At 37.3% G+C, this 12,824-nt stretch overlaps 1 protein-coding gene across 4 annotated transcripts in view; it reads left to right on the top strand.

The window, feature by feature from the left end:
- The window catches only part of MYZAP (myocardial zonula adherens protein), a 64,206-nt gene that overhangs the window by 25,210 nt on the left and 26,172 nt on the right, over window positions 1–12,824 (top strand). For all 4 annotated transcript variants that reach the window (XM_065847061.2, XM_071813877.1, XM_065847060.2 and 1 more), the window contains 5 exons: window positions 816–968; window positions 3,788–3,913; window positions 4,769–4,897; window positions 7,081–7,166; window positions 9,843–9,948. In XM_065847061.2, the coding sequence (XP_065703133.2) occupies window positions 816–968; window positions 3,788–3,913; window positions 4,769–4,897; window positions 7,081–7,166; window positions 9,843–9,948 (600 nt within the window). The remainder of the gene's footprint in view (window positions 1–815; window positions 969–3,787; window positions 3,914–4,768; window positions 4,898–7,080; window positions 7,167–9,842; window positions 9,949–12,824) is intronic.

The following is a 12,824-nucleotide window of genomic DNA, read 5'->3' as shown; positions in this document are numbered from 1 at the left end:
TTTAACAGCTGACAGTTGCCTTTTCTGACATGGATTTGAAAGCATACATAAGACATGGATGACAAATATAGATTCTAACACTAAACAAGCCCATAAAATACTGTCTTAGATATCTAAGGCAGCTAATTTAGGAACTAATTTTAAAAAAATCTCCTACACCTCTGTTTTCTAAAAACCTGTTAAAAATAGTGTACAATAAAGAGGAACTGATGTGCAGCAAACTAATGCCACTAGTCACGTCTCTATGAAATATCTAAGCTGAAACGTGATTTGTTCTGTATTGTGCAAAACAGTACATCTCCTGGCTTATTCCTGCCTTTGCTGGTCAACAGAAGTGGAAGTGGCATGTTTGGGTGCTAAACACTTGTGGGAATTTACATACCTCTGAAATGTAGGGGGAGGGAGAAGGTGGGAATGAATTTTCTGTTTTAATTACTTCCCACATATCTGAGCTGAACAACTTACCTTCCTGCTTTATCGTATGTCACAGTTTTATATGTATAGCATGGGCCTTGGAGAGGAGCAAGGAAGATTGTTGGGAGTAGCATTCATATTGAAATGTATCCATGTTCCTTTATTTTTTTTGTAGTGTTCCAGGACTTGATTTCACTGAGCGTGTTCCTCGTGGAAATACTGGCTAGCGAACTAAGTACATGAAAAGCAATAATTTTAAGTGTTACATCTTGCAAAACTGTTCACACTGCATTGACACTTCAGGAAACTCTTAAATTTTGTGTCTGTTCCGTAATCTGATGATCATATTAGTTCACCAAATTATTTGTGCTTTTACAATGTGGTTTGCCTCTTTCTTCTAGAAAACTCTAGTGGATGTTACATTGGAGAACACTGATATAAGGGAACAAATAAGGAATTTAAAACATACACACGAGCAATCTATGGAAAAGCTGAGAGAGAAGCAAAAGCAACTGGAAACAGCACAAATTGAAAATCAGTTACTGAAATTAAAGGTGCGGTATATAAACTCTCCTAAAAATATAGCCCAGTAAGAGCACTAGGAGTATGTTAAATGAATTCTTTGGTCTTTTTTGTGAAGGGTTGTTCATTCTTCATGCCTTCATCATTCCCTAGAGCTGACATATTCCTGTGAATCAATACTGTTTTAATAACAAAGAATCTCAGCTGGCAGCAGTCAGTCTTTCCGTTACATGGGATTACCATTTGGGAATGTTGGCAGGTGAAAATTCAAACCATAAAATGGTGTCCATTGCTGTAAATAAAGGAATATTATAGCTCTACACTGTGCTGTGAGGATTTCTTTATGTTGAATTTGTTTATTTGGTATTGCACAATTTTTTAATAAGTAATCTCTTAAGTTTTATAAGGATGTGGTCAGCAGATATGTACTGTAACAGCAGGTATCTTGGAAAGAGAATTAAGCTGTTTCTTACAGAGAAATGCAAGGGAATAAAACGTGGACTGAAATGTTTTATACACCAGAAAGCTTGACTGTTTTCTCCCTTCATCTGCCAAATATATTCCTTTAATTTAAAACCACAGAACACCACCATCTTCTGGAAACCTTTGCCTTTCTTAAAATTGCTCAAAACAGACTAATTTGTACTGTATGAGAATTTGTGAAATTAAGGTGACTGCTGGTTTATTCATGTTGATTTTTGTCAGATGATGTCTCTTTTTGGCTCTCTAGTGACTTGCGTTCATGCTTAATGATCAATAGTTACAAAAGAAAACATTAGCATAAGTGCATTTCTACTTAGAACTCGTGTTCTAGTTTCCTCTCATAATGAAGCTTTACAGGCTATAAAAGTATCTGTATTTTGCACCTGCTATTGTCAGCAAGAAATAAAAAAAGGGAAAAAACAATTAAGAAAGCAAAGCTGATGCAATTAAGATTTCAGAACAGAAATTTGGTCTTTACTATAATCTTAAGGACATACACCAACAAGCCCAGGAAAGGTGCAGAGAATCCCAGGTTAAGTCCCAGTTCAACAGGACGCTTAAGGATTTGTTTATCTTCAACCTTGTCAAGGTCTGCAGAATACACACTCTGATTTAACTAGGAAAACATATAAATTATGCCCTCAAAGTTGCAGCTTTGTTACAAAGCTAATGGATAAAATACCTCATTGCTGTATTTGATAGTTAAACATAAAATTGTGTATCAAAGAAGCAGAGCCATCTGGGATTTAATTCCAGGGGTGAATGTAAGAGCATGGTGCGGAATCTGGGAGGTAATCGGTTGAAAAGCAGTTACTGCAGTATGCTGTGGTTATTTTCTGGGTAGGGGAACACACCAGTGTAGCTTATTAGGTTTGGTTTATTTATATAGTCATAACAATAACTGAGGTTGGAAACCTTGCTTAACAGTACTCTAACAGATGCCCTGATGAGTCCACCTTTTTGTGCTTGTTTTTACTTCCCTCATTGCTCAAGCCATGAGCAAAGGCATGATGGAGAGACAGTGCCAGAGATCATATTCCCATTTGGTGTATCTTAAGGACTCTGGGTTTTGATTATTGTTCTTTTCTGAATGATATGATTCTTTCAGGCTTCCTGAAATGTGCAAGGTTTTCTGTTGTACTGAAACTGAATTTAACTCCAGTGCATCTCACAAACTGCAGGTTACTGCTTCTGCCTTAGTATTGGTCTAGGTGAGATGCCAAAGGGGGCAATTGCAGTACAAGTGAAGTCCTTCAGAGCTCAGTCCCCTTTCAAAGGATGAAATATGTTGTTGTCCTATAGGGTAGTGAAACAGCTTGTTCCCACCATGCGAGATAAACACAAGGGTTTAATAAATCCTTCAGTCCTTGGGGGGTGGAGGGGGAAACAACAACAAAAAAAACCAAACCCACACACAACCACCCTAATCATCTGATCCGGGGATTTTGTAGCTGTGTGAACTGTAGTGATCAGCAGGGAACACTCTATTCTTCTCCCAGATGACGGTATGTTCCTCTTCTTCCTGACATTTTTGTAGCACCCACAATATTTCATTATAACTTTATAGCATCTCTAGTAAGGGAACCAAGTCCTGGACTACCTATTTTACTTTGCTTGTATTGTGGTTTTTTACAGCGTAGATGGGTTTAAGCTGTGTATATCCTATCTGGTGTGTAATCACTAAGGGTGTGGTTCAGTCAGTGTTTTTAGCCAACATAAGGGGGAAATCCTGTCTTTGAATTACCATTCCTGCCCTTTTTCCTGTAGCAGTAGCAAAGTTTCTGGTCCTGTGGTTAAAAATTAACCCTTCCATGCCCTGAGCATATTAATTTGAAGTCTGATTGTTCTGTGATTTGCTTTGCTCCATGGTCACCCCAGTTCTTGTGCCTACACAAAGAGCAAAAGAGAGGAAGGAGGGTACAGCTGTGTCTTCTAGTTAATAACACAGAGATCCAGCTTAAAGTAATTATTGCTTTCAGTGCTCATGGTCATTTAGGAGCAGGAGATCGATCTAGACCATCTCTATGCTTCTGTAAAATGGGGCAAGACAATATCTTTTCAATGGAAAAACAAACCAAGTGAATTGGAGGTTGTTATGGAAGAGCTCAGTGAAGATGCATAGCCTGGTCTTGGATAAGCAATGACTAGTTAAATTCAGACAACACAAACCTTGCTGAAGCGGTAGCTTCTAAAAGTTTGAATGACTTGTATACTGGCAGAGTGTTGTAACTGGTCTTGATACAAATGACAATCTGCTTCAGCAGTGTCAAATTTATAACAAGGTAGAGATAAAGCTCAAAGTGAACTCCATTTCTCCTGCTGCCAGCAGTGTTGTACTGACTGATGGGTCAACTTTCCCCTCTCACAGGTGGAATCGTCGCAGGAAGCCAATGCTGAAGTCATGAGGGAAATGACGAGAAAACTCTATAGTCAATATGAGGAAAAAATGCGAGAAGAGGAGCAGAAACATAAAGCTGAGAAAGAAATCCTCCTAGTATGTATAGCCAGTCTGTAAGCGCGTTGCTTAACTTGGGAGTCATTTCTCAATCACTTAATACTCCTGAGTTGACACAGGTTCTTTCAGTCCTTTCTCTGTGACTAATCATGCCACAATTACTAAGCTTTCCAGGCTTTGGGGGTTGTATGGCTGAGAAAAGAATGTGTTCAAACACAGTGACACTAGTGATAATGTAGATTTCAAAGTTTGAAATAGACTAAGTTGTTCTTTTTAACTTCTGATTCTTCATTATAATGTCCAAATTTAGTGACAATTTAAGAAGGGGAGGGGGAAGAACTTCACCAGATGCTACTAGAGCAAGAACTGTTCTTGTCCCCTGGTTTCCCTCCATCCTCAGGTAAAATCTTTCTATGAGCAGTTTGTCATTGCATTTTTCTAACTGGTAAAAATAAATAATGCCTGAGATTGAAGGCAGATTCACCAGTCTCTTTCTATTCACATTTTTTTTATATGCGAGGGAAGTACAAAGCCGAACATGGTAAACTTTGCGGTTTAAATTTCTGTCTTCTGCAACCACATCTTTTTCTTATGCTGTTACTTCACAGCTTCCTCAGAAGGGAAAACAAGTATCTAAGAAATGGGTAAAAGGTTTTCTCAGATTTTCATAATGATGTTTTACAAATACCTGTGCAGTCCAAAGTGTCCCAGGTCTTTTGTTCTATACAATTCATGTTTAGACTCACAAGTCTTCCTGACTTCTGGGTTGGTGTAGTGAAAAGCTTTGAGCTCTGCTTAAAAGCAATTAGCCTGGCTCTATGGCCTAAATAAACAAAAAAAACCTCTCAGTAATATATTGTATGTTAATGAGACTGTAAATGTTCTTATTTGAAGGAGGAAACGAATCGGCTTCTGAAGGCTATTGAGGAGGCAAATAAGAAGATGCAGATTACAGAAACAAGTATACAGGAAAAAGACCAGAGAATTGGTGAGCTGGACCGGCTGATTGAACGCATGGAAGAGGTATGAGAGTTAGTTGACTACTGTCTTTAAAGGAAATGCAGAAATGCATGGAGGAAACTTGATTTTTTTTTTTTTTTTTTTTTTTTCTCTTGTCTGCTGCTCAGTGACAGGACATTGCTGTTCACATCTTACTTAGCTATTGTATCCATATAAGTTAATGGACCTGCCCTACCATAGAGACACTATAATTAAGTGGTTCTTCTGTCTTTCTAGTGGTCTTCACAGTCAGAGTTTCCTAAGGTGTCAAAATTTGTTTACTGGATTAACCATTCTTTCTTTAAAGAGTTTTAAAAGACCAATCAGTCTTCCTTCAGTATGCAAGATCTCCTTAGCCTAAGGAAGCAGTAACCATAAATGATCCAAAGTAATCACCAATGCTATTAGTAGGTCCATTAAAATGTGTTTTAGCTAGAAACTTAATATTAGCTGTCATTACTACTTAGCTATTTATAGTCCTGATTGGAATTGTATCTCCAGATTTTTACACGTGTAGATGAAATGCTAAACTGAAAGCTTCAGACTAAAATGTTTTGAGGGTTTGTGTGGGTATGTAGCAGCCACTTAATCTTCTGTGCAGATACCTATCTTATTTAGATTATGGCTCAAAATATTTTGTGAGAAGAAAAAAATCACTTTTACTGCCTTTTAATCCAAAACTTAGGTTCTTCCTTCTGTGCTAGCATTAAAAAAACTTTTAATTGTTCCTCTCCCTGGCTAAATGTTCCCTACCAAACTGTAATTGAGAGCAGGTTTTTGACAATTTACTTTTAAAGCTCTGAAAGCAGAAATGCTTTGAAACATTTACCTCTTGTGATACTGGCACCACTACTGTAAAACTAATTGTAGCAGGTTTTGCATTACTTTCTCTATTTCCTCCTTGTCTTTTATGGACTTTGCTCCAGGGCAAAACTCAGACTAGTAGTCACATTATGATTGTTTTAATGTATTATTGCATCTAAGAGTATCATAGTACCTCTCCTTGCATATTACACTGCATCTGAATCTCATTTGTTGGACCTTTTCAGGTGTCTGAAAAAGCTTTGTATCTTCTGTCCTGAACAGTTACAGTGAAATTTCCTCTTCATTTTCTGGTATCATTCACCTGAGAATGGATGTTATTGTTTAGAATAGAGTCACTCTAAACAGTACAAGAGTGACCCTTCCAAAAGACTCCAGTGCTCTTGGATGTGCTTTGGCATTTCTCATTTCATTCAATAGCAGGCATCTCATTATCTTTAAAGGTCTGTGCCTTGCTATCCAAAATACAGAAGAAGAAAGCATTCCAGTAAGTGGAGGGAATAGAGTCTTCTGTTCTTACAAGCGAAGTGTTTTTTCATCAACTTTAGTATAGTATGTATTTGTTACTGAGAAACAGACTTTTATAAGCCAGTCTTGTTGGCTTGACTGGTTAGTCTAATGTGCGTTTGTATTGAGCCCCTTTTGTCTGATGCTTGCAAGTCTATTAGTAAAATTAGCGATTACGCTGATAACTCGTTCACCTTTATATGCCCCTTTAGTAGCTCCATTAACTTCATCTGGGCTTCAGCCTACAACTTGTAAGAAAAATGCAGTAAATAAAGGATTGAAATGTAGTTCTTAAATACAGATTAGTTTCTTCATATCGCTTATTTAGTTTGCTTTTGTTTGGCTGATACTTGCAGGGTAAACTGAATGCCTCTGTTAAATTCCCATTAAAGTGGATAGCAGACTCACGTGTTAATTTGTGTTTACTCAGTCCCCAAGTGCTCATAGATCTTCATGAGCACTGTGTTGGGGTACACCTGAAAAACAAACAGGAATATTTTGGGGAAGAAAATAGAGCAATACCTTCTATCTCAGTCTTGGATTGAGAGATTGTTTTGGAAGGATACCATGGAAAATTTGACATTTTTGTAGTTAAAGATCATGATGACTCATCTTTTTATTAAAAAAATCAGTTTCAAGTATAACTGTACATCTTTGAACAGGAAATTGAAAAATCTGAACTTATTTCCATGCATAGCTGGGAATTTGGTTTTGTTATTATGCATTCTGTGCTCCTTGGCTATAGGAAGTCATGAATTTTGTTTAATTAGTTTCTATTTTAATTTTACAAATGGTCTTTTGAATTGCAATGAAATATGCTTTGTGAAGCCTTTAGATTTTGACACATGGAGAACTGAAGGATAACATTTCTTCTTTAGGAACGTCACCAGCTGCAAAAACAACTTGAACTAAATGAAATGCAAATATCTGGAGCAAAATCTGAAAACAATTCTGACAGTGAAAGGTGAGATATTCTTGTCTGTGGAACTTCTAGTATTGCTAGGAAACTTTAGGGGTGGGTTTGTTTGTTTCTGAAGATACCTAAATTTTACTTTTTGTGACTTTAAAACTAAAGTCTGGTAGAGATTGTCCATCTGAATGTAAGTCAATTACATAAAAATGTCAAGAGAATTAATTTTTGCAACAAAACCCACTTTCACGCACCTTTCTTGAAAAGTTGTACTCAAACATGCAGAGCACATCTTAGATGGAACAAGTTGTGACCTATTTGTGGACTGCATTTTTCTTAAATCTGTATTCCCAAATTCAGCACAGTATGATCCTGACTATGAATACTTTCATTATCTCCATCTAGATAGCTCAAGACAGTTTTAAAGAAAAGAGATTCTGTATCCTGTATGAAGCTGTAAGACATCCCCTTTGAAAAGATGAACACTTGAGGGAATATATTTGAGGCTTGGAGGGGCAGGTCTACACATGCAGTGGACATTAACATATGAACATGAAGAAAATGAAGATGTGGAAGAAATCAGTCATGTAGTATCACAGTGCGGAAAAAAGCTATGAAGTTATTTGGGGAGAGTGAGGGTGTTTTTGACAGTGAGACCTCTGTGAATGCTTGTTCTTGAAAGCATGAGGCTTATTAATAGAAGAAAGACCTAGTGGTGTGGTGGCACCTAGATGTGCTGTTTCTGCCCACAGGTGGCATGTGTATCCATTACTACTATGACAGAGCATCATGACCATGCAAAAGAAAGCTTCAAGCAAAGCCAGAGGCAAAGCGTCATGAGAAATCTGTCCAGCACTGAAACAGCATAACTGCCATTGGAGTGAAAATTGCATCTGCCACTCAGAGTTTATATGAGACTACTTGAGTGGGTAAAGATGAATTGTAAGCAGAGACTGAATAATTGTACTTGATTATTAGTTATATTTCTATGGCACCCAGAAACTCAGTTTTAAGGTTTTTGGCATGTCGTTGTTCTGTAGGAAGCATAAACATAAAAGGAGGTCCCTGCCAAGAGCATCTCACTGCTTAGTTGTGTTGGTCTGTGACCAGCTTATCTGGTTTCAGGGTAATAACAGCTTTTCACAGCAGCCTTTTAAAATAGTGATTTAAAGTGAACAGATGTCAAATACAACATAGAATACGGAGATGAAATATAATGTTTTTATTCCTTTACCTCTGGATAACAGATACTCTTCTCACTTCAGTGAATCCTGCTCTGTCTACTCAGCATGAAGTTATGCTGCAGTAAAAGGGTAAAGGCAATATTCAGACAGGAATTTGAGCAACGCACGCAAGCACGCAGTTGCAATCTATGCAATGCAACCAATTAATCTGTGTTCAGAGGCTGAAGTCTGTTCTTAAGCTCTTTTTACCTGTCTGTACCGGACCAGCCACTTGAGCTCCACCTGAGGAAGGACCTCTGTTCCATTGCTCTGCTTCTGTCACTGCTTAAAATTCTGAATCTTTCAATGAGAAACCAAATATGTGCTACAATTGCAATCAAAATGTAAATTGTGGTTCCTATGAGACCTTAATATGCAGGATTGAAAAACCTGCGCAATGCCTTGATTTTTTTTTTTTTTTGAGTCATTGTCAAAGTGCCGCAGTTACAGTTCTGTAGAGTACTTCACTTAATGGAGACTCTTTCTGGGAGGAAACAGCATACAATTCAGTCATTGATTGGAGTCATGGCATACAGTTTGCCATCTGCTGCTTTGGCTTAGAATGGTTATTCTATTTGCAGCTTTAACAGTTTCTTCTGCTGTTCACAGACAGAAAAAGTCAGAAAAGACTTTTTGTTTTTGATTCCCCTCCTCCACTTCTCAAATTCTCCACACTCCTGAATATAGAAGTACAGAAGTTTATTTTGTAAGCAAGCAATTGCATTCTTTGAAGAATTTAAAGAATTATACATTCAGATAAAAATGGAGGCTTCCATGGCCAACACGCTGCAAACTTCTTAAAGTTTCCCCCCTGTTTCTTCACGTATTCTAAAACTACTTCTCTGGCAGGCTGTCAAACCAACTTGTAGCAGGAGTTCTGTGAGCATTCAATTTCTGTGTTAAACAGATTAGAAGAAATGCATAATGTATCCAAAGCCGTACATACAAACTTAAAACATCTACAACAGTTCCTTCTGTTGATGAGTCAATACTACTGCAGTGTGCGTTCTGCTCTTGAAAACCATGTCAAATCCTTGACTCAAGGCTTCCCTGTAGTAGGAGAGCTATTAAAAGGATGCCAGCAGATGTGCTTCCTGGCTTTTATTTAGTATATATTTCTAAAAAGTTTGCAGGTGGTAATAAGTCAGGATAAACGTGTCTTTCTGATGATAAAGATCTAGTTGTTTAAGTGCCTTTCACTTCAAGGAAAAATAGACATCTTAAGGAGATAAGCTTTGTCACGTTGTTTAGTTGTCGTCACTTCAGGCTCTGAGTAAGCACACCAGTATGCAAGAAAAGGTGAGTTAACTTGGGTGGAGACAGCCCTTTTGACTAAAAGACTACCACTAAAATGTACTTTGTACAAATTGATATGTCAGTGGAATTTGACTTGCCTACCTCTTGACTCAGTCTTCCCGATTTATGGTGTGATTGTGAGGGTTGTTCTTGTTTTGTTTATACTGCATAGATCCCCACTGATATGCCTAATTCTTCCATGTTTTGCTAGGTCACAGCATTTGGAGGAGGTAGCAGCTAACCTAAGAGAGCGAATCAAACATCTGGATGATATGGTCCACTGCCAACAGAAGAAAGTCAAGCACATGGTTGAGGAGGTGAGATCTAGTAAAACACCTCAGAGTCTTTGGGGAACACTGGTTCTTCTAGTACATAATCCACAGAGAGCTCTGGTCTGTGTGCAATTTCCTTATGCCTCTTTGGTGACAATCACAGTAGAAGATGAGTTAAGCATCTGGAGCTAGTGAAGCAGGAAGACCAGGTGAAAGCTGTTTAATCCAGTGGCTGTTGTTTATATACTGTGATCTTTAGGCTGACCCTAATTCTGGAACTCTTTGTGGTAGTCCAGGAAATACAACATAAGTTGAAGCATTCAGGGGTAATTGCAGAAACAGTGCAGACTAGTCATTGAGCGTCTCCTTCCTGTACAGAAGGGGAGGGCAATAACTGTCCTTTATTTTTTTTTATGTGGTTCCTCACAGAAACAAAGGGGCAAATACAGCTTTTCACCACTCATCTTTTTTACCCTGGTCTTGGGACATCATCTTGGCTGAAATAATTTCCTGTAAAATTTTAAGTGGCTTTCTGCTGGACAGCTGCTTTAAGTTACAGGCCACATACGTACCAAGAAACTGTTTTGTAGCCAGAAGGCTGTGATTGCAAACATTTCTGTTTCTCTAAGTGGATGAATGAATGACATGGGAAATAGGTAAATTAAGTTTAAATAGGAGCTTTACAAAGCAGACTGACAGCACAATTACACTGAGCCCTGCTATTGCACAGAGGATAGACATTCATGAAATACCTTTTATTTGTATTTGGACATCACACATTCAGAAAACCAAATGTTTGGAAACCATTCTAACCAAAAGCATTCTTCCTGCATTCACAATGTGCTATTAAGAGGATTTCTGATTAGACATGGAGTTTTTCCATTTTTATCAAAGTGGTATATATTATATCTAGAGATATTTATTTACCTATATCTGCTTTGTTTTGTAAGATTCTGAGGCAGTCCTGCTGTATGACCAGATGTGTGATACTAAGTGTCTTTTATACAGAAGGATGCAAAAATATCTATCTCTGCATTAAAGTTCTTCTGTCATATCATCATTATAGAAGACTGGTATAAAGTCTTGAGGTTTTATTTCTAATGCAGCTTTCCATTTTCACTATTTTCAAGCATTACAGCAGGTAGTCTAAAACTGAGATAACAATCTTTATACCATGGTATTCTATTAAGGAAAACTTTTCCAATCTAATAATCTGATCCATGGAATTAATGGATTATGGGAACAATTCTTTAATCTGTTTTGTATCTCTGTAAGCCAACCATCATATTATGAGGTTTTTTTGCTTTAACCAGAAGTTCTAAAGGACTTGTCACTTTGTTATACATGTGGCAACCCAGACGATTCTAGTAATATATGAGAGGAAGATGACCTAAACTTTGCCCTTTATTACTAAATGTATTTTAAACTGCTTGATGTAACTTGACCTCTAGTGGGCTGCACTGGTGTAACAAATACTTTTGGTTCCATTAGGTGTTTTGGTAAAAACATGTATAAAGCTTGGGACAGTGATTATTATTTCATAAATATTAGGTTTAATAGGTGAGTTTATCTTGGTGATTCCTTATAATGTATCTGCTGGTGTCTTACATACACAGAAAGCCCTTCTAGACTTTCTGGTTACTGTATTTAACAAATAGAACGTCAGATAACCAAGTTACTACTTAGCAGTCAAATATGCCTGCTTTTAATTGATGTCTGACTACCTGCATTTCAAAATCAATTAAATCTCTGTACAAATCCTTGACTGCCATGTAGCCACAGGGAGTATATTTTTGTTCTCTCCTTTAGTCCTTTTGTTATTCAGTTTTTCTTTTAATTCACTTTCCTTGAGTGAACTAAAGACTCCTGTAACGGAAGTTGAATAGGTCACAGGGTACCAAATACATCAGGCACTTAAAGTTTTTAAAATTTTGTGCTATCCATGGTTTGTGTTTGTACTGTGTTTGAGAAAATATCTACAATATAGTTGGCATGCACTGTTTTAAACTGGACTCTTTTAATTAAAAGACAGTTTTAATTAAAGGCAGTTTTAATAGTACAGAGAAGAGTAGCTGTCCACCGTGGAGGCAGATAAAAAGCATTCCAGATGTGTATGCCCTGAGCTATCCACAGATGTCATATTTTTCATGATTTTATGCTCTTCTCTACATAAATATTAGAAAAGCAATAGTATTAGGAAAGTATTTTTAGGCTCACTTTAAGCAACACTTACTAACCGTGCTGTAGAAGCTGAGAAAGCAGCAACAAAAATACTTAAAAGGTAGGCTGTGGAAAAGGAATGCTATCTGAAAAGCCTGTTCTGGAGTTAAAGACTAGTGAGCAGCAGCACTAAACATACTTTCTAGAGTAAGCAGGGAACATGTTCTAATTGTGCTACTATTTAAGTCCCAGAAAAAGTGTTCATCAGGATATCTATGAATGCATGTCCTCTCTATATTAAATTTGACCGAATGCAGAGTGTAATGGCTAGGAATATCTCTGGAAGTGTCATGAAAACCCACCATACTATGTGTTATTGCAATACTTTCATGGCTGGTATCTGTAAATTAACATTCCATCTTAGAGTCTATGAGTGTATTATAATAATCAATACCTTGCATTTAAATCATACAATTGAGAAAGAAAGAATGATCAAAGCAACTAGAAAGCCTGCTTTCTGAAAAGCTTAGCTTCTCTGTCACCTGAGAATAAATGAGAACAGGCTAACATGGGAAAATCAGAAGAGAAGTGGAAAGAAAGTAAATATTCAAAATTATCACCAGTTCTTCTGTTAGAAGCTGAAACAAAGCTACTGCATGAACTAGGCGAGAATGATGGCTAAGCCTATGCTTGCTTGACTACAGGATGACCTTTATTTATTATTAGTTTTGTAATATTTGAACATAGATCTGAAGTATAAA

Source organism: Patagioenas fasciata, chromosome 12 (genome assembly GCF_037038585.1).
Source record: "Patagioenas fasciata isolate bPatFas1 chromosome 12, bPatFas1.hap1, whole genome shotgun sequence".
In the NCBI taxonomy this organism is placed as follows: domain Eukaryota; kingdom Metazoa; phylum Chordata; class Aves; order Columbiformes; family Columbidae; genus Patagioenas; species Patagioenas fasciata.
This window is presented reverse-complemented; position numbering and strand designations above follow the sequence as displayed.